Here is a 20,774-nt window from a genome sequence, read left to right on the forward strand (position 1 = left end):
ATGTTCAGTTTGTCCAGCTTTTTAACTGTTTCGAGAATGACAACTCTCAAGCTCTTTCCATGTTGGGGTGGAATCTAGAATTTCTATGTTCGTTTTTATTCACTGTGTTCTTTCTGTTCCTCAGACTGGATAATCTCAAATGATTATCTAAAAGTCTAAAAGTTCGCTGATTCTTCTGCCCACTCAAATCTGTTTTGAGTTTTAAGCCTTCCTAGTTAACTTTTTTTTTTTTTCAGTTATTCTACTTTGCGACTCCAGAATTTCCACTGGGTTCTTCTTTTTTCCTACTTCCTATCTCTTTCCTTATATTATCGATTGGTGACATTATTCTCATATTTTTCTTTACTCCCTTAGACATAGTTGCCTTTGAATATGTTTAAAATAGCTGATTTAAAGTCTTTGTCTAGTAGGGCTAATGTCTGGGGTTCTTTAAGGAAAGATTTTATTGATTGCTTCCCCTGCCCCAACCCCTTTTTTATGGGTCATACTTTCCTGTTTCTTTGCATGTCCTATAGTCTTTTGTTGTTGTTGCTGCTTGCTATAGTTGTTATTGTTGGATTAGTGACTCTTTTTTCAACTAATTCTGTAAAGTCTGTATTCTTTATTGTGAAATCTCCATTGATTAGCTTAGTGGTCAGCTAATGACTGGACAGAGATTCTCTTAGGTGCCTGGAACCAACAAATCTCCTAGTCTTTCACGACAGGCTGTGTACATGCTGGGGCAATCAGCCAAGCAGTTGGAAACTCTGCCTTAGCCTTCATTTTCTGCTTAGGAAAAGCCTCAAGGTCAGCCAGGGGTGAATGTTTAGGGCCATCTCATGTCTTTCTTGATCATGCTCACAGCCCTAGGCATACACACAGCCCTACACATGTGCCTAACCTCTAGATTTCCAGGGATCTATCAGAGCTTTTCAAAACCTCTGTGGATATCTCTCTTACCGGCTTTTCCTTTAAGCTTTCTGGCTAGTCTGTCATTTGCCCCAATGTTATCCACTGTCTCAGGCAGCCACAAAGTTAAAACAATTGCCTGTAATTGTTTTTGCCAAAGTCCCCTGAGTGGAAGACTTTTTGCGCTGGGTAGGCCCCTACTGAGGTCAAATACAGATTACTTTGTAGGTGAGGTCTTCCAGATAACCAGCAGACAGGTCAAATCATGACAGTTCTTTAGAAATGAAAGAACTGTCATTTCTAAATTGGAATCTGGGCTGTGATTTTCAAGGCTGCCACGGAACTGAAGAGTAAATCATGGAACAGTGACATAAAACTTGCTGTTCATACTGAAATCCAGTTGTTCTTCTTGAATAAATGTTTCCCGAGCTGCTGTAAGATTTTAGCTAATTTCCAGAGTCTGAAAAAGCTGATTTCTGACCAATTTTGCCAGACTTTTCATTGATTTTACAGAAGAGAGAATTTTAAGAGATCTTATGCAATTATTTTTGTTGATATCTCCCCTGTTTTTCATGACTTCACCCAGAGCAGCAAGGAATAACCTTCACGGTTAAAATAATTTCCTCATTTAATTAAACCAACTTAGCTGGATGTGAGTATCCTGAAATTGTAAAAACCTGATTTAGAACAGCTATGCTATCTAAATTACTTCTTGAAATCTTTTTGTCTTAATCATAAAGTATGATAATATTCTGAAGCTAGCGAACCTATATCTGAATCCTGTTAAATGGCTATAACTTTATATTACTTCACCATGTGGCTAAAACACAAAGTCTAATCAGTCTTTTATCACTGAACTTTTAGACCTATGAGTATTTTTAGATATTAGGCTCTCCATATTACTGTCCCTTTATTATGAACTCAAATTTGCTTTTGATTAACAGTCAAATCTGAAAAGGTGAGATGGAGACTAAATGATTTAAAATTATATTTGGGCATTCCTATTTCCATTGGTGCTAAAATATATCTGAACATGGAATGGAATTCAGAACTTCAAGAAAGAGAGGTGGTGTCTCAAGAGTTGATGTCACACAGCCTGTGTCCTGAGAGGCATAGAAGTTGGAGCTGGACAGTGGCTGTTCATTCTGCTAACCGTGGCAGAGACTGCTCTTCTAAAAGCGAGCTCTTCAAACTTAATATCTTAATCACTTCTAATGAGGATAATAAGAATTTTCTTTCTCAAGTTAAAGGTTTAAGAAATTCCTGATAAGATGTACTGTTTCCTAAAGCTTCTTTTAATTGTGTTTTTCTTTTACTGCCAGCGGTCATCCGGCTATCAAGTCGTAGACCCGGGTAAGTATGTTTGGCAGCGATTGCTTATTCTTCTCTCCTGACTCACCGTTACTTAGTTTCAGGGAGTCGGGTTAAACAAGTTGCTTATTCCAGACAAATTTGATTTCCTGGGAGGATTTAGGATTTAGGAGAAAGAAAGTCAGTGGGAGAACTGAAAACTTAGTTCTTAAAACATGTATCGCTTACAAAACGGGTCTGTATATGCTCAGCATTGTCGAACGTGACATTTTGAAAGAGTCGTTCTCTTAATCGTTCCCATAGGAGAGTTTTAAGTCTGACATACAGTGAGAGGTTAATTCTTACATAGTTCAGGGGGCCAGGTTTTGGGGAATAAAACCAGTCGCTCAAGCGCAGGCCTGTTTGTTATTTACAACTGCTCATTACTGCCTACAAAAGGGAGGAGAAGATTCCCACTTGCCTTTCCTTCCTTCTCGCTGTATTGAGCATTTCAGCCCCATCTCATTCATAAACAAAGCCTCTTCTCCATCTCTGGGCCAGCTAAGGCTCCTAGGCTTCCCTGGGAAGTCTCATGTGTGTCTCACACCCAGAAGGCTCTGTGGTTCTGGGTTCGTTCTCCCTTCACTAAAGTAAGCATTTTGAGGTTGCTACCTGGCCATGTGGGGAGGGAAGCCATATTCACTGCTTGCCTGCACTTCTCTGCCTAGCTGGTGCATCTTCTGATATCAACTCGATAATTATGCTCTGCATTGGTAGCTGTATTCTGATGGCTATGCTCGTGTTGATGGGTGTCGTCATTGGTCTTTACATCAAAGTGACCAGGGCATTAAAGTGAGTGAGTAAATAACACCCCTCAAATGGGACCCTTGAGCAGGGTCTCTCCTTGCCCTGGGGCCGCGCGCTGGGCAAGGTCAGGAAGGTGGGGGGTGGGCAGGTTTAAAAAGGCAAAGGCAGGTGAGCCTAGAATCTTGGCTTCCTCCCCTTCTGGCTTGGGGTTGTGAGCTCATAAGTGAGTGTTCTCAGCCAGGTGGCTGTTGTGTCAGCGCTGCGGTGCTGTCGTCGGGGCTTTGCCCTCAGCGGGTTGACTCGGCACACTGGCTGGGCCCCTCTGTCCCCGGCACGGCACCGTGGACCGAAGACTGTGAGGAGACTGCACCAGCGAGTCTCTGCCCCGTGGTCCCTCAGGCCGGGCTGACTCCATCTCTTGCCTGAGCTGAGGGGCGCTCAGGGTGTGCTCATATTCTCTGCCCATGGCCTTGGGGACAGTGAGGTGGTGGCCTGTCGGACTGTGAGGAGCCAGAGCTGTGTGAAGCTCCTGGGAGACACCTGACAAGGGAGTGTAGATCAGACAAGACATAATTAAATTTGGGGACAGGACCTTTCAAATATGGGAGAGGTGAGGCATCAGGAGCAGTGATGTTCCCATTCTAGGGCAGCTAAGCCCGTGAGCTGGAAGGTAAACTCCAGACCCGGGGGCCGGCCGACTGTGGCCCCTTCCCCATCATGCTCTGCACTTGGCGGGCCTGCGGCGACCAGACCCCCCCTGGCACGTCACTCTCCCTTCTTCTCTGTGATCTGACTTGACATTTCTAGCAATCTTAGGAGAGGAAGAAACTAGATAGGAGCTTGGGAGGGGGGCAGACAGCTCTCACGTCAGGCTGGTGACCCATGTATGGCTGGCTCCAGCCCTAAAGTTGCCAGCTCCGCCGACAATTCGTTAACAAATGGACTGAGAGGGAAGATTGTAATCCCGTGTGTTGTGTGTTTTTTTCTTAAGAGTTCCAAACGTTCCTGTTTGTTTCACCTTAAATAACGATCCAGCCATGGTCGCCCAGGACAAAGTCACGGCGGCCACATCTATCACCGCCGCGTCCTGTCCCAACCTCGGGTGCTGTGATGACTGTAACTTGTATGCCAATTTCGAAGCCCTGCCACCGTGCTACTGTAATGTAAATGAGGGGCTCTGACTTGGGGGGACACAAATATCCTGATGAGCAATATTTCTTTCTTAGTAGATGTTTTATTATTCTAGTCGTTTTATAGTGTTTACGTTATATTATGTACTATATAATAATATATTTATGTACTTTTGAATAAATGCAATATTGAAAATAATCCTGCCTCTGGCATTTTTGTTATAAATATACCTAAATTTGTGTATCACCCACTCTGGGACTCGGGGCAACTAGTTTGTAATATTACATTGCAGTAGAAGGAGAGAGTAGAAAATAGGAACATCTAGCACATCTCCAACCCCCAGAAGAAAAATATGTATTGATCTTCCAGCGTTTCCAGTTTCCAGCCTAGCTAAACTTCCCACGCTGGAGTGAGTAGTTCATTCAGCTCCTCTCCTTCTGAGGGCTTCGTTCCCTCTAATCCGGCTACTCCACCTCAGACAATCAGGTTCCACAGCCTGACGGGGATGGCCACAAATCCCGGAGAGCGAGAGAACAGCCAGGTGGGATGGTGCTGGGTTTTTCAGGCTGCGTGACCCGTGTAATGATCGGGTTGAGCTCAGCGGCGCCAAACGGACATTTACAAAACCTGAGATTCCTCCTCCGGGCGTCCTCCGAATCTTCAGATTTCCTCCTCCTCGGATTGCTCTATAATACTGATCTTTGCTGACTCGGTTGTCAATGTCTTTAACTGCTAACGGGCCCCTCCGGCTCAGTGCCAAAGCCCAGGTTCTCTTGGTGCCAGCAGTAGCCATAGGATGTACTACTGACGACTTCTGTTCCTGCTCTTTCCACTGAGCCTTCTGGAACCCCTTGCTAATCACAGACTCCCCATCTGTAAACCATAATTTGTATTGTCATTAACAAAACCCTTGCTTCGTGAGCATCATGTGTCTTACTGAATGTAAAGAATTAACTAGTAACAGGTGTTTACCCACTAAAAGGGATTAAAAAGGATGACAGGTAGAGGGAATATTCAGCACTTTAGTAACAGTGGAATTTGCCAGAAGGGGTATGGGAGTGGAGCTGTTTTCACAGAGCAGTCCTTGGAACTGCGGAGGATCTCCCTGGAGGGTGAGTGCCCCCAGCCCCAGTAGGAGTTTTAAGAAAGTCAAGGCTGCATCCTCCTCCTCGAGAACTTCTGGCTGAGCTGGAGCTCTTTGTCTCTCTCCTGGCATCTACTGCTTCCAGCCTTGTCTTAGGTGGTATATGCGCTTCCATTTTCTCCTGTCACCAGCAAGCTCCTGAGTGGAGCTGCGCAGGTGCCTTGGTGAGCGTCCCACCTCTTAGGGAACACAATGTCTCAATGTCACAGGTGCTGGCCTTGCCACTGCAGCACCGGGCGTGGGGCCAAACACCTGGTGCAGGGACCCAACCTGGAAAGGATCCTCCGGGTCACAAGATAGGCCTGTGCCCTCTCTAAGGACCCCAATATTCTAGAGCCCAGTGAGGAGTTCTGGGCACCAGGACAGTCAGTACCTCATAGAAGGGTTGAGGGCAACCAGGAAGGTTAGAGGATCACTCTAACCTCACTTTACCTCCACAGAGCTGCTGGGAAGATTCTTTAAAAATTAGTCATCATTTCCTGCTTGAAAAGCTCTAATTGAACTTAGAATAAAATCCAGACTCCTCATCCGACCTACAAGTTCTTCACCACTTGAGCATGATCTATCTCTCCTTTCTATCCTCCCATCCACAAAACTGGCCAGACTTCCCTTATTCTGCTGATGTGCCCAGCTGGTTCCTGCCTCAGGGCCTTTGCACGTGCCCATTCTTCTGCCTAAAATGCATCCCCCAAGCCCGGATCACATGCGAACGCCTCTTTCTGTGTTTGTTGGAATTTCGTCTTTTCAAGATGCCCCTCTTCCCACCCTAATATTGCATCTCTCCCCGACCAAACGCAGCCACTCTCTATCCCGTCACCATTTTACTAGATTTATAGCACCTCCCACTATTCGTAGTTTATTTTTATTTGTCTTTTGTCTCTCTCAGAGAATAAGTTCCACGTGGGCAGGGACGGTGTTTCTCGTATTCAATTCTGTATCCCCAGGCCCCGGAACAGTAGCTAATGAATATTTGTTGAATGAATGAATGAATGAATGAGAAGAGGGCAGCCCCACATACAAGCTCCTCATAAGCACAACTTCCGCACATCACAGGTGCCGGACGTGCCCCGGCAGCACTGCTCTCACCTTGGACACCAGAGTCCCTTCTCTCATCTATAAAACAGTGCCCGGGGGACTTAATTCGCCTTCTTCAGGCTCTCTGGACGTAACCAGATAGAAATGCCTGGGAGCTGAACCTGGACCTGCCCCGTTTTTTCCCTCCTCATCCTGTGCCACCACCTCCTGTCCCTCAGTGTCAACATCCTGGCAGGCATCAGAGTGGCCCAGGTGCCACCCCCACCCCCACCCCTCAGGTGATCCAAAGGCTGTAATATTTAAAGAAAGGCAGTGAAGGCCGAAGGTGTGAACGATGGCACCCCTTTGCGATTTGAACAAATAACGGGGCAAGGGCCCGATTCCCAGTCTGCACCACGTGGAACTTCAGTGCCCACTGTATGCCAAGTGTTGCAGATGCCCTGGGAGACCTTTATCTCGGTGCTCCCAGGAGAGCAAACACTCACTGTTGGGGGTGCTGATAATGGACCAGCCTCACAGCTGCTATATTCTTATGGAAATCTACTCCTTATGTGGTCAAACTAACACATGTCCCTGGAGGTCGCCAGGAGGCTTATGAAACCAGATAGTTGTAGAACAGAGAAGTATAAAAGCTCGCTTGCCCTTTCTGCTGTTCCTCTGCTTACGAAGATGGAAGCCATGAGAAGCCTCATCCCTTTGGTTCTTTTAATTGTGTCATGTTTGGCAGAGTTTAATTTGACTCAGTCTGAAGGTAAGAAATTGAATCTGTTTTTTAATCAAAACAGGGAGACCTCCTTTCAAGAGGCCTCTGCCCAAAGTTTTTAAACATTTAATATCTGCCGTTGGCCCTAACACACAGAATATTTACTCATGTGCTTTTGATGGGATTTTAAGTTAGTACTAAAGTTTTTTTTCAGGCCCATAAGGCAATAAAAATTAAAAAGCACAAAGAATTTTACCAGGAAATTTCACTACTAAGAATTAATAGTTAGGAAATACTCATATAAGTGCACAAAGGTATGTGTACCGTGCACTTACATAATCGTAAAAAGCAATGTTCATCTCCATCACTTATTCTGTAAGTTATGATAAATCCATACAAAGGAATAATCTTTGGCAATTTCTGAAAGATAAGATTGGGCTATAAGAAGGGTATCTAGGATCTACCTTAAAAGGAAAAAAAAACTATCTGAAATTTGTACAATAGGATGATGTTTATATTTAAAATACATACATTTGAGAATTAAAAAAAATTGAAGTGGAAGAGAAGAAGAAAAGTAGGTTCTGGAAATATTTGCAAGAAGTTTTTAATGATCATTCTTGGGCGGATGGGGTTATATATTTTTTCTTTAATTGTCTTTGCTTCCTAGTTTTTTTCACTAATAATATTAACAGTTATGGTCAGGGAAAACGAAATAGAAGACTACCATTATAAGGACATCACCCATCTGTCACAGATAAAAATGAAAACGAACACCTTCGTTTCTAAGTGGAGTTTTTAACCATTAGTCAAGTTCTGTTACGAAGTATTTGATTTTTTAAAAATTCCCATTCAGTTATAGTTGCTGCTGCTGGTCTGCCTCTTCTACAATAGCTTTATTGCAATATAATTCACATACTATAAAATCCATCCTTCCAAACTGCGAAATTTAGTGGCTTTTAGTATAGACGCAGGATTATGCAACGATCAACATTAATTCGAGAACATTTCATCCCCCCACAAAGAAACTCCGTACCCACGAACAGTTCCTCTCCATTTCCCCAATGTCCCCAACGTCCCCAAGGGAACCGCTGCTCTCCTGTTCTACCTCTGTAGATTGACCTATTCCGGATATTTTGGACAAAGGGCGTCAGGCCCTATGTGGTCTTTCACTCCACACCGCGGTTACAAGTTTATTTATGCTGCGCCATGTACATCGGCACCCCATTCCTGGTTATCACCGGATAGACCGCACTTCATTTCCTTATTCACCAGTTGATGAATATTTGGGTTTTCCACTTTTCGTTTGGGGGTTGTTAGTGCTGCTAAGAACATCGGTGTACACATTTTCGTGTGGATCTATTTTCATTCCCCTTCGGGGTATGGCTAGCCCTGGAGTCGCTGGGTCATGCTAACTCTGTTTCATCTTTGAGGACTAGCCGGACTGCTTTCGTAGGAACTGTCCCATACCCATTCCCTTGAGCGGCGGTGAAGGGTTCCAGTTGCTCCACACCTTTGCTAATCAACACTTGTTATTTTCTGTTTTTGACTCTCGTTTTTGTCTCACATCCTAATCGGTGTGAAGCGGTATCCCATTCTGGTTTGGATTTGCATTTTCCTGATGACTAATGGTGTTCAGTATCTCTTTTATGAGCCATTTGTGTCTCGTTTGGAGAAATATCTAGTTTGGTTCTCTGCGCATTTTCAATTGGGTTGTCTTTGAATTATTGAGTTGTAAGAGTGTTTCGTATACTCTAGCTATAAAGCTTCTTTTTAAAACTATTGCTTCAGGCCCTAATATATTTATTCTTTGATGCACCATGTATAGAGAAATCATAAATTTCTCCCCAAGGGCTCCAAGAACAGGACATCAATTGCCGGTGGCTGACTTTGGAGTGAGCTGAATTACCATTCACAATTACTGGCCTGCCTGTGTGGATATTCCATGTGGGGTTAGACTCCCAGGCCCTGGATGAGGAGGGTATGGACTGCCGACACTCAATGTCACCTGTGGTCTCTACCAGGCAAATCCAGCTGCAGGGCCAGCCTGGGAGGCGCCAGCCAGTCAGAGATCCACAAAGCCTTTATCCTGCAATTAAATTCCGACGAGGACTGTGCCTGGACTCTAGAAAGACCAGAAAACAAGAGTACCAGGATCGTCTTTTCCCATTTCCAGTAAGTAGAGGCTTCAGGTCCTCATGGGGATGGCTGACTCCTCTGGGTCTCTGTGGGAAGGAGGCATCTGCCCTCTAGGTGGTGACAACACCCACGCCCAGGGTGATGATAATGGCTGATAGGCCCTGACTGATTCCCGCCCCTGGCTCTGGTCACAGAGGTCTTGCGAGCTTGGTACAAGCGCTACAGGCACAGGGAGGTTGGGAGTTGTCACAGGTCACAGAGCAAGTACGTGGACTGTCCAGGGTTAGCATCCAGCCAGCCTCCTTCCAGGTTCTAGGCCCTAAAACACTAAACTTGTAGTTCCAAACATCACTGTGCATAGAATCCACAGGGGAACCTCTACGATCTCAGATTCCCAGGCTGCACCCCACGGAGTCAGGTCACGATTCTGCGGGTGGGGCCCAGGCACACTGTGTGTGTGTGTGTGTGTGTGTGTGTTATTGTAAACATTTTATTTTGCCATATATACTCACAAGCGTGTTATAAGGGCCCAGGTGATTGCAGTGGGGGTCAAGCTGAGAGCAGGCCCCCACCCCCCAGCCCTCCGGGACAGATGCAGTCTAATCCCCATTCACTGCGTGAGAAGGTCCAGAGAAGTCCCTTAAATTCCCCTCAAATCGCATACTCATAAAAGTGGGAAAGGAATTGAATCCAAACAACCTGGCTTCGGAGTCAAACCCTTATTTTCTAAGCCTCGTCACCAGACTCTTGGCTGTCGGTTTGAATTTCCCTTTTTAATCATTGCAAGTCCAAGTATATGTAGTCTACACTAGCAGCAAGCTCAGTAAGTCCTCACCGAGTGTCATCAATAGGTTCTGTGACTTTAACCGAAACGACATATAACAACGCCAATTCTACCATAGGCTTACTGATAGAAACAGGAGTTAAGGGCCCACGGCATCTCATCAACGTTACAATGGAATGGCATTGAACAGAACGGCATTGTTTGAGGACCTGCTGTCCTCTCGCGCCATCCCAGCGGTCCTGAAACCAGAGAGGGTGTCAGACACACCTGCGGGGTTTGATAAGCCATGACTGCTGGGCCCTGGCCCCAGATTCTCTGATTTGGATGGGGTGGGCGGGGCCTGAGAATTCCCATAAGTAACCAGCTCCCAGGTGATGCTGCGGTCGAGGTCCTACACTTTGGGAGTCACGGTCCGATACCAGTGCAGTAGGAAGTAACTTCCGTTTGGCCTTCAAAGAAACAAAGGAGAAGGTGGGCTTTCACACTTCCTGGAATGGTGGAGCTGTTGAGAAACACGTATTACTATTTTCGCCGCGTCGGAAGAGAGAAGAGAGAGCAGAAGCGTGGGCAGCACGAGCAAAGGGGGAAAGGACACTTCGCTCCCCGGACCCCGCCTGTGTGCCGGGCCTGTGCCTGGGACTTCATGCCCTGATATCAGCCCACGTGCCAAAGCATAAAGTCGGCGTGAGAATCCCACCTGCGGGCCAGAGAACTGTAATCGAGACAGGTTAAGTCACTCTCCAGATTACACGGAGGTGTCCCAGGTGGGGGAAGAATTCGGGTTTGCCGGCCCTGGTGGTTTTTCCTCTAAGTCATCCTAGAAATGTGACCTCTGAGGGCATTTGGAGGCACCTTGTCAGCATGGGCTGAAAACACAGCCCTGGACTGCCCTGTCTAAGGCGGGATGTGGGACTCGGGACGAAATGGTGGTGTGAGGGAAGGAAGGGACGACCAGGGAGATGCCCCATTTACTTTACCTTGAGAAGGGTGGCCATTTCAAAAAACTTGCTTCACCTTTAAACAGCTCTGGATTTCAAACGACAAAGGGGACCGATTCTAAACAGGGAGGTTCTGCGCCCAACAGTCAGATGGGCACGGAGAACGGGAGAGATGGGAACGGGGAGAAGGGGCGGAGTCCTGGATTCCAGGCCCTCCCCTTCCCGACTCGCTTCATGTAAGACGCTGGCAAAAGCAGTTCATTCCGCTCGCTGAGCCATTTGCAGATCGGCGCCGCGTGGCTGGATGTTGACGGAGGTGTGTGTGCACGCGGCGGGTCTTGGAGACGTTGAAATGAAGACGGAATTACCACCGCTTGGTAAACTAATGCCAATGTGAACAGTTGACTTCTCTGTGAAACCCTCTCTGCCGGTGGCTCTTTAACCACAGGTGCGTTCTGTTCACAGGCTTGATCCAGATGGAAGTTGTGAACGTGAAAACATTAAAGTCTTTGACGGAAACTCTACCAATGGGTCTCTGCTGGGGGAAGTCTGCAGTACAAGTCACTACGTTCCCATATTTGAATCAGCATCCAAAACGCTGACGTTTCAAGTAGTCACTGACTCTGCAAAAATTCAAAGAACCGTCTTCATCTTTTACTACTTTTTCTCTCCTGGCACCTGTAAGTTCTCATTTATGATTCCTATGCACACAGCACCTTTGAGGACGGAAGGTTATACACTCTCCCACCGGGGCTGTAATCTTGAGTCTGAGTCTGTTCCCTCAGAGACATCTCTGTCTGCCAGAGTAGTCTCTACCTTGCATATATAAGAATCACCTAAAGAGCTTCTGAAATCAGATTCCTGGGCCCCACCACAGAGATTCTGATTTGTTACTTTTGGACTGGAGCCCACGAATTTGCCTTTCTAACCAGGTCCCAGGTGAGGCAGATGGGTGGGGCTGACAGATGGCTGGATTACATGCTGATCAGATCTCTGCACCGTGTTAGAGACCGAAGCAGACTCTCTCGGTCCTGCCTGTCTGATGACAACCCTGAGGTCTCCTGAGATGCCTACTCAGGGCCCGCCCCGCCTCTGCGCTGACTCACAGGCTCTGGGTTGGGGCTGGAGAACCTTCACGTTCAACAGGTTCCCCGGGTGACTGAGGAAGACCGGAGGGCAACGGAGAAGCACCGACCTAACTGGTCGGCCATCCGACGTCACGTGGTTCTGCAGGCACGGCTCCCAGGCTCCACTGCAGCCCGAAGCGGGGCCGAGCAGCTCTGTGGGCGGGTTCACGTGCGAAGCCCCACTCTGGGTCTTTCCGAGGCCCGGGGCCGACCAGGTCACTCTGCTCAAACCTCTGATTCCTTGGTGCTGACACATGTCCAGGTGGAGCGGTCGTGGTTTTCCCAGGCGGGACCCTGGGCACCTTTCCACGCCTCACCTCTGGCCGCTACCTGGGGCGTAGCCTGTGTTTCAGGCCACCCGAACCATTTCCCCGCCCCCTAAAAGGAGCCTTCGGGGTGGTTTCTTCGTGTTTTGTTTGTCCAGCTGCGTGCTCTCTCCTGGGGGAGGGGGAGCCCAGGGCGGCTTCGGGGAGGCGGCACTGAGCTGAGCTTTGAACAGTCATGTGACCAGGGGAGGGAACGGCGGGAATCAGTGGAGGCCTCGTGTCTGCTGGAGCCCCCAGCCTGAGGTGACGTGGGAAGAAAGGACAGACTGGAACAGCCAGTCACGTGGTCGTGGCCAGGGAGCCTGGAACGCCAGGCCGGGGCTCAGTGAGGAGGAGCCTCCAGTGTTAGTCCTCAGAGTGTGACTGCGTTTTCTACGGCTCAGTCCAGGGAATGGAGGGTCTGTCTCTACAGCTGGGACAGATCTTACAGTGAGAGTTTAATAGTATTTGGCAGTGTTATAAAAATTTCCTCTCTGCCCTGCACCGATGGGCAGAAACTCCAGTGATAAGGGTGAAAATCTCAGTGTGCTACCATTTTGAAAGAGGGAAATGAAGTAAAACTTGGTGAGACTTAAGCAACTCCGATTCATGCACAAAACAAAGGAAAAGTCTGTCTTGATTTACACTCTTGGTCATCCTCAACTCCTTTCCAGCTATCCCGAAGTGCGGTGGTTACCTGGACACTCTCGAAGGGTCCTTTACCAGCCCCAATTACCCAAAGCCACATCCCGAGATGGCCTATTGTGTGTGGCACATACAAGTGGAGAAAGGTTACAAGATAAAATTGAACTTCAAAGAGATTTTGTAAGTACTATGGTCCACTTCTGCTGGAGCAAGTGCAGTGAGTCCACCTGGCAAATGGGGCGCTTGGAGAAGAGAAATTTTCACATACACCCTTCTCCCCATCAATAAACACTTTTCAAATAATGGGATGTATAAAAGGAACAGATACTATTGTATTAAACTGACTATTTTTCTGAAGCTGTGGAGGTCACCAGGGACTGGCAAAGCCCTAGGTTTGTCATCCTAAACCTGAGATGTCATTGTAAGGAAAAATCCTTAATCGCTTAAGACTGGGATGGTTGGGATTATAGAAAATAGAATTGCGTGGGTTTGCAAAGCTGTTTTACCAGACGCCCTGCTCCTCCAGCCTGGAAGTGGACGAGCAATGCAGATTTGATTTCGTTGCTGTGTATGACGGCTCCTCCACCACCTCCGGCCTGATTGGACAAGTGTGCGGCCGTGTGAGGCCCACCTTCGAATCCTCATCAGACTCTCTGACCGTCGTGCTATCAACAGATTATGCCAATTCCTACCGGGGCTTTTCTGCTTCCTACACTTCGATTTACACGGAAACCGTCAACACGAGTAAGTCATGTTCCCTTAGCTATTCTGAGCCCTCTGAAGATTGTGTACGTAGAAATGGCTCCTTAATTTTTAGCCTACCTGTGGCTTTCCCTGTGTGCAAGACTGTCACATGCGCTTTGGAACATATTCATAATCAGGAGCTTGAGTTCTCTGTATTGCTTAATACAAGAGGAAATTAATGATTGTATTAACCTGTAAAAGATTTTTACAGAAAATTCGGTTTCCCTTAATGCCTTTTGCAAAGGGCCATTAAAAACATTAGGTTTATAGATTCCGGCTGCAAACAAGGTCACAGCGAACATTGTAAAGCAGTGGATCGTCATCTGCTTTGCTATCTCGGGCTTCTGATGACAGTTTAGGGCAAAATGGGTTTTGCGTGTTTATATATTCTCCTGCTCACACGTAGCTTTCTAAAATCCAAAGTTCCTGGTTAACATAATCTTTTTTTTTTTTTTTAACAGCGTCTTTGACTTGCTCCTCTGACAAGATGAGAGCTATCATAAATAAATCCTACCTGGAATCGTTGAGATACAATGAGATTAACTTAAAACTAAATGACCCAACTTGCAGACCCAAAATATCAAATGTTGTGGAATTTTCTATCCCCATTGATGGATGCGGAACAATCAAAAAGGTAGAGTTAAGCGTCAATAGCTGGGTTTTGTCAAATGCCAGAGGCCGTGGGGTAATGCTGACGGCGTGATACTGGCTGGCTGCTTTAACCAACGACTTCCAAATCTTAGTGCTTGAACACGTGGTAAGCACGTATGTGCATTTGGTGCACACACTCATCTACACACAAGTGCCAACTTACTGCATTCATACTCAGGGTAACTAGAGGGTAGTTATCTTTCCCAAAAGGTAAAGAACTCTGAGAACTCACTGGAGTTTGAATATCTATATGCTGTGGGTTTCACAGCCCACTAGTAATACTTGCATAGAAAATGTTACATCTCATACTTAGCAAAAATCTAGCTGTATTTTTATGATTTTCTTTTCCCTATAAATACAGGAGGTAAAAACATCCTTACTTTAAACATGAAGGACGTAAGTTTGTGATTTGTTCTACATTTTCTAGAACTTCAAGACATTTTCAACCCGTGGGACCCCTTGATACATACATACCCTGGACTTTTCGCTTAGGTTGTTGAACAGGAATTGCTAAGAAGCAAATCATTATTTTTTTGCCCAAAATGTATACCTGGGATATTACAATGCAAATCTCTAGGGAAGGCAGCCTGAGCCTATTGCAGGACCTCTATCTGCATATATTTGGGAAACTGCCCAGTTAGCCATCCTTCCTTAGTGCTGTTTATGGAAGTCAGTATGTTATTGGGTCTAAAATCCTTATATGGCTGAAAATTTGTATTCAAAATTGTTTTTAATGTAACGAAAAATTTCTGTCTAATTTTCCAAGTCTTTCTGATCCAACCTAAATCTTTCAACTCACACTTTTTCTTTCTACCAAAAATGTTTCTTAAAAAAACCCCACACATGTAAGGTTTATAGTATTCTGACATGAAAACCATTATCTCGCGATTTAAGAAAATCATGTCTCTACTGGCAAATGGTATTCACATCAATGCTCTAAAATATTACGGGACTTATAACATTTGAATTCCATCTTGTGCTGCAGGTAGAAGATCATTCAATTACTTATACCAATATAATCACCTTCACGACATTCTCAACTTCTGAAGTCATCACCCGTCAGAAACAGTTCCAGATTATTGTGAAGTGTGAAATGGAATACAATTCTACCGTGGAGATGATGTACATAACAGAAGATGATGTAATCCAAAATCAAAGTGCACTGGGAAAATATAACACAAGTATGGCTCTTTTTGAATCCGAGTCATTTGAAAAGCCTATACAGAAGTCACCATATTATGTGGATTTGAACCAAACTGTTTTTGTCCAAGTCAGTCTGCAAGCATCAGATCCAAATTTGGTGGTGTTTCTTGATACTTGCAGTGCCTCTCCCACATCTGACTTTGCATCTCCAACCTTTGACCTGATCGAGAGTGGGTATGTACTGATCGATGACATTCTTCGAGGATTAGTAATGACTTTAACGAAGTAATATGTCTATATAGCTCATATATACATATATATTCTCTAGTACTACTGCCTTAGAATTTAATAAATTTAACCTTTTCATAAAATAGTGATAGCTACAAATAAGTGAAAACATTTCTATAGCCATAGTCCATATTCACTAGACTTTTAAGTACATTTACAAAATATCTGCTGGTAGAAACAAATTTGTTTTGTCAAGAAGATTTTATTTTTGCTTTTTTCCCCACACATTTTGGTTATTTAAAAAAAACCAGAAGATTATTTCATATGTTCCAGAAAACGTGTAATTAGTAAAGTATATGTGGCATTCTTATTTTTAAAAAAGGTCAAATTCTTTTTTTTAAAAGCTCTCCTTTTTTCCCCCTATAATCGGATGGATTTTAACTATATCAGCCAAACTGACACATTCATGGCAAGTATGTAAAGCAACGTGTTTGAATTTAATACATCCGAATTAATTTTCTAATGAATTCACATGGACTCGGAATTTTAGAGCCAGAGGGAACTATCTCACCCAGGACCTAGGTCTGTAGGCTCAGTCACTGCGGTCTGAGCTAAAGAATTGGCTTTCTAGGGAGATTTTTCAATCTAAAAATTAGACAGTTTAAAGAAAACTTTATATCATCTCTTTTCAATATCGAAACTACTGAACTTCTGTATACGTTCTAAATGTGTCATCAATTCTGCTCCAGATGTAATCGAGATGAGACTTGTGAGGTGTATCCCCTATCTGGACACTACGGAAGATTCCACTTTAATGCCTTTAAATTCTTGAAAAGTCTGAGCTCCGTGTATCTACGGTGTAAGGTTTTGATATGTGATAGTGGTGACAATCAGTCTCGCTGCAGCCAAGGCTGCATCTCTAGAAGGAAACGAGACATTTCTTTATACAAATGGAAGACCGATGCCATCATAGGACCCATTCGTCTGAAAAGAGATCGACGTGCAAGTGCAAATTCCGGTAAGAAAAAAAGCTATTTCACGACCTAAGAACACTTCGTGGCTCAGAAAATGCTGCTCAAATATGGTTCTTCTTAAGCACATAGAGGTTGGAGATTTACGATAATTTCAGCAATCCCCTAAAGAGGGTATGAGTTTTAAGCGCACAAGATTAATTTTTATTTTTCTTAGTATAAATGTAATGTCCTCACTTCTAAACACAACATTTTCCCTTAGCTTTCTGACTTATTATAGACACTATGGCACATAAATAAGTCAAAAGCAATGTATTTTTAAGGTGAACCAGCATCTCACACTATCACCTATTTGGGGGAAAAAAAGCTTTTCTTAAAAAACAGAAAATATTATATTTTTAAAACATCCCTGCTTCTTTTTAAAGGATCGAAACTAGACCTCTGCCAAGTTTCATGAAAAAGAGGCAATGGTAAATACTCAAGGATAATCTATAATTCAGTGGTTTAGGATAAACCATGATTAAATAAAAACTGCTTATAAGAATTTCTTATGTGAAAATGATCCTGGTATAAAAGAATCCTATGATTTGTCTTTATTACTTGAATGGCCTGTGAAGGAGTATGATTTGGTCTGTGCAAGATAGTTCTATGACCAAAACAAAAACAAAAACAAAAAAAAACCAACAAAAATTAAATTCGGTAATTGTGTAAACACATTAGCTAAAAAGACAATGCGTCTATGATAGTTTGAAATTAGTTGAAAAGTCTTGAATTAGAAAAATATTTTTCAATTTCAAAGGAAGAAATTGTTTCTCCAACAATAAAACATATTTTGACAACACTGGGCAATAGTGACCATTAGTAAATGAACCTGCATTCTGTTTGATTATTATGCTTGAATTTCACAAGTTTTTCACCTTATGTCAGGGAACCAAACTGAATTAGCCATTTAAACAAATAAATGAAAGGACATTTTATCTTTGAAATGAAACATAAACATAAGCTAATTCAAATATTTGATAACAGTTCCTGTATGTTGTGTTCGTGTGATACATTAATTGGTGCATGAGATTCATAGGCTATGTAGAAATACACATTTATGAAAATTTTGTAATGCCAAGTAATACTTTCCTTTAGATCATTTTTACCTTGTTTTCATTTACAGGATTTCAGTATCAAAATCACAGAGATGACACTCAGAATCAACCTTTCAACAGCCTGCACCTGTTTTCATTCGTGGTCCTTGCTCTGAATGTTGTGATTGTGGCCACAGTCGTTGTGAGGCATTTTGTGAATCGGAGAACAGCCTACAACTACCAGAAGCTGCAGGACTGTTAACTAAAGGGTCCAGCCTTACGTGAGACATGCTGCTCCTGAGTGTGGAAATGCTACCTCACAGCTACATGCATCATGAATAAACTAGGGAAGGTCTCATCAGAGTGACAGGCAGGTCCTCCTGTCGTTGTGGTCAGAGTGTGTTTCCTTGCAGGACGACTGAAATAAATAAGCATTATACATTAAAAAACTAAGACCACCAAAATAGTTAATGAATTTTTAAAATGTTTTACGTTTATGAAAAAGGATGTTAAGTAAACGTTAGATGATAAGAAAATGGTTATTTTTAAGAAAAGTAGTCTTCAGCATTAAATGTATTTATTTTGTAGATGTGAATATGCTACCTTTGAAGCATATACAATAGTTGTAACTTCTGAAACTAAAGGATGACAGCGAGAATTGACATCTCCTTGAGTCATAGGCCTTACTGCATAAATGTAGAGTCTCAGCACATCACACCTTAAACATCCAGAAAAGGGCATTGGAACGAAGAACCTGACTTTAAAAGGAGACTTCCGGATAGCTTGGTTAATAGATAAAACAACAATTCTCCTCTCATTTACCACTAAACACCAAAACCCAAAGTAATAATCCCAGTAAAGAGTGGCAAGGACAGTATACTTTCCCATCTATAGCAGCCGAACAAATATTGTTAAAGACCTCAGTGTGAACTAATCATACACATGCCCTATGTCACATCTAGTTATCTTAGATGAACAACACAGCTCTATTTTGTCACCTAACAGCGCAGCTGGTTTCAAGTTCTAAAATGCGTCAAAACAGGCAACCACATTCCTGAATGCCCAAAGTGATTCCCTTCACTCCTATATACATGTACTGAGTGTACAGAGTGCTGGGGGATACACATAATGGGTATGATCGCGTCTCTACCCCCACAGAACAGGTTCTTAGGGGCCCGATTGATTTCTAGCCAGAGTTCAATTTGTTCCTTTTGAAACAGACAAAGCTTGTTTTGAGTAAATGACGTGATGAGTAAATGATGATTTGAGTCAACTAACCAGTTAACAGAGTTTAGAAAAAAAATAAAAGAATTATGGCTTCCTGGCAGACAGTTTATTTTTCATAAGACTCTTGGCAAGATCTGAAAATAAATTCTTATGCCAGCAGACGGACAGAAACCAAAAGGTCAACCTACTAGCATCTGAACGTTAAGGAGTCAATTAAAAAAATCTTTAAGGTGGCAATGTGGTAAAGAGAGAGAATTCTGTTCTTTATAACATTTTGTACAGTTTAAGACAATGATAAAGGTTTTGATAATGAAGAATTAGAAAATGCAACATTTCTAGTCTGCAAAGAGAGTGACTGCCATAGAAGTTTAGTAATCAGAGAAGATTTAATTAGCAACAAATCTCAGAACCTCTTTAGCTGTTTCTTTACCCGTCTCTATGAAGACACCCTCTGATTTGTCAAACTTACTACTTTATCAAAGAGAAGTAAACTTTGGTTCTAATTTCTAACAGATTCATGTGAAAATTGAAGAACTCACACTGTTCTTTCTCTGATCAGTTCTCTGTGGATTTCTAGCGGCCCCACCGTTTGGAAATGCACAGCCCGCTCTTCCCTTGCCTCCACGGGGCCTGCACCCCTCTTACCCCGCCCTACACAGCCCTGTGAGCAGCGAGAGGAGTGGTCCCTAACTTTGCACACGGCGACCTTACACTGCAGGTAGACCACATCGTAGCTGCTGAGAAAGCTGAAGGCATTGAACTTGAACTGGGCCATGTTCTTCTGGTGAGAGTGGAGGTTGACATAGGTATTGTCTTTGATGCACCTGATGGGAAGAAGAACGCCAAGTCAAAGGATTAAGTTAAAGCATGAATTCACTCTGATCCAAACAATTAAGCTTGGATCCAGACCTCTGAATTCTAAATAGAGTTCTTCCCATTACCCACTCTTCTATTTAAAACAAACAAACAAACAAACTTTATAACACTACCACGAGTGGAAAAACCATTATTTCTGGCCAGAAATAGAAAGGAATTATAAAATAAACATAATAAAAACAAAACAAGGTGATTATATTCTAGCTAGAACCATTGGCTTCAGAAGGCCTACTCTGTTTTGTCAAAGGGAAGATGAAAGGATGGGGGTTGTATTATTTGAAGGTGAACTTAGATTATTTTAGAATGTATTTATAAACCCTAGTGCAATCACTGAAAGAGTTAAGAAGTATAAATGATACATCAAGAGAGGAGATAAAACTGGAATAATATAAAATGCTCAGTTAACACCAGCATATAAAATGCTTTGTTTAAACCCAAAGAGACAGCACAAGGAGAGAGGGGTGGGGGAGAAACATGGAACAAATGCGACACACAGAAAATAGTCATCAAGATGGGAGATTTTAATCCAGCGATATCAATCATCACTTTTAGTGCGAATGGTCTAAATATACTGATTTAAAGACAGTGACTGCTAGCGTAGATTTAAAAAGAATCCAAGACTTAACTATATGTTGTCTATAAGAAACCCGCTTTAACCATAAAGACATAGATAAATTAAAAGTAAAGGGATAGAGAGTTACTATGCTAGTGCTGATGAAAAGAAAGCTGAAGTAGCCATATTAATTTCAAACAAAACAGCCTTCAGAGCCACGATAATCATCAGAGGTGAAGAGAAGCATCATATAATAACAAAGGGTGAGTCCTCCAAGGAGACATAACAATCCTTAGTGTAAATGCACCTAGCAGCAGAGTGTCAAAATATATGATAGAACGGAATATATGCTGATGGAACTGAAAAGAGAAA

At 43.5% G+C, this 20,774-nt stretch overlaps 3 protein-coding genes across 3 annotated transcripts in view; 2 read left to right on the forward strand and 1 right to left on the reverse strand.

Annotated features, from left to right (window-relative positions):
- Nucleotides 1-2,159: 2,159 nt before the first annotated feature.
- LOC120608890 (protein FAM24A-like) lies at nucleotides 2,160-4,166 on the forward strand. Its single transcript, XM_039870885.1, has 3 exons — nucleotides 2,160-2,241; nucleotides 2,907-3,030; nucleotides 3,977-4,166. The coding sequence occupies exons 1-3, from the start codon at nucleotides 2,160-2,162 to the stop codon at nucleotides 4,164-4,166; spliced, it is 396 nt and encodes a 131-aa protein (XP_039726819.1).
- Nucleotides 4,167-6,964: 2,798 nt separating this feature from the next.
- Nucleotides 6,965-18,008, forward strand: CUZD1 (CUB and zona pellucida like domains 1). Its single transcript, XM_039870886.1, has 9 exons — nucleotides 6,965-7,046; nucleotides 9,020-9,170; nucleotides 11,322-11,536; nucleotides 12,963-13,113; nucleotides 13,460-13,677; nucleotides 14,139-14,311; nucleotides 15,314-15,705; nucleotides 16,449-16,717; nucleotides 17,836-18,008. The coding sequence occupies exons 1-9, from the start codon at nucleotides 6,965-6,967 to the stop codon at nucleotides 18,006-18,008; spliced, it is 1,824 nt and encodes a 607-aa protein (XP_039726820.1).
- A 1,500-nt stretch (nucleotides 18,009-19,508) lies between these two features.
- LOC120608892 (deleted in malignant brain tumors 1 protein-like) overlaps nucleotides 19,509-20,774 on the reverse strand; it is a 77,621-nt gene continuing 76,355 nt past the window's right edge. The window contains exon 29 of the mRNA XM_039870888.1: nucleotides 19,509-19,797. Coding sequence (XP_039726822.1) covers nucleotides 19,509-19,797 — 289 coding nt within the window. The remainder of the gene's footprint in view (nucleotides 19,798-20,774) is intronic.

Source organism: Pteropus medius, unplaced genomic scaffold, assembly GCF_902729225.1.
Source record: "Pteropus medius unplaced genomic scaffold, Ma_sr-lr_union100, whole genome shotgun sequence".
Lineage (NCBI taxonomy): Eukaryota > Metazoa > Chordata > Mammalia > Chiroptera > Pteropodidae > Pteropus > Pteropus medius.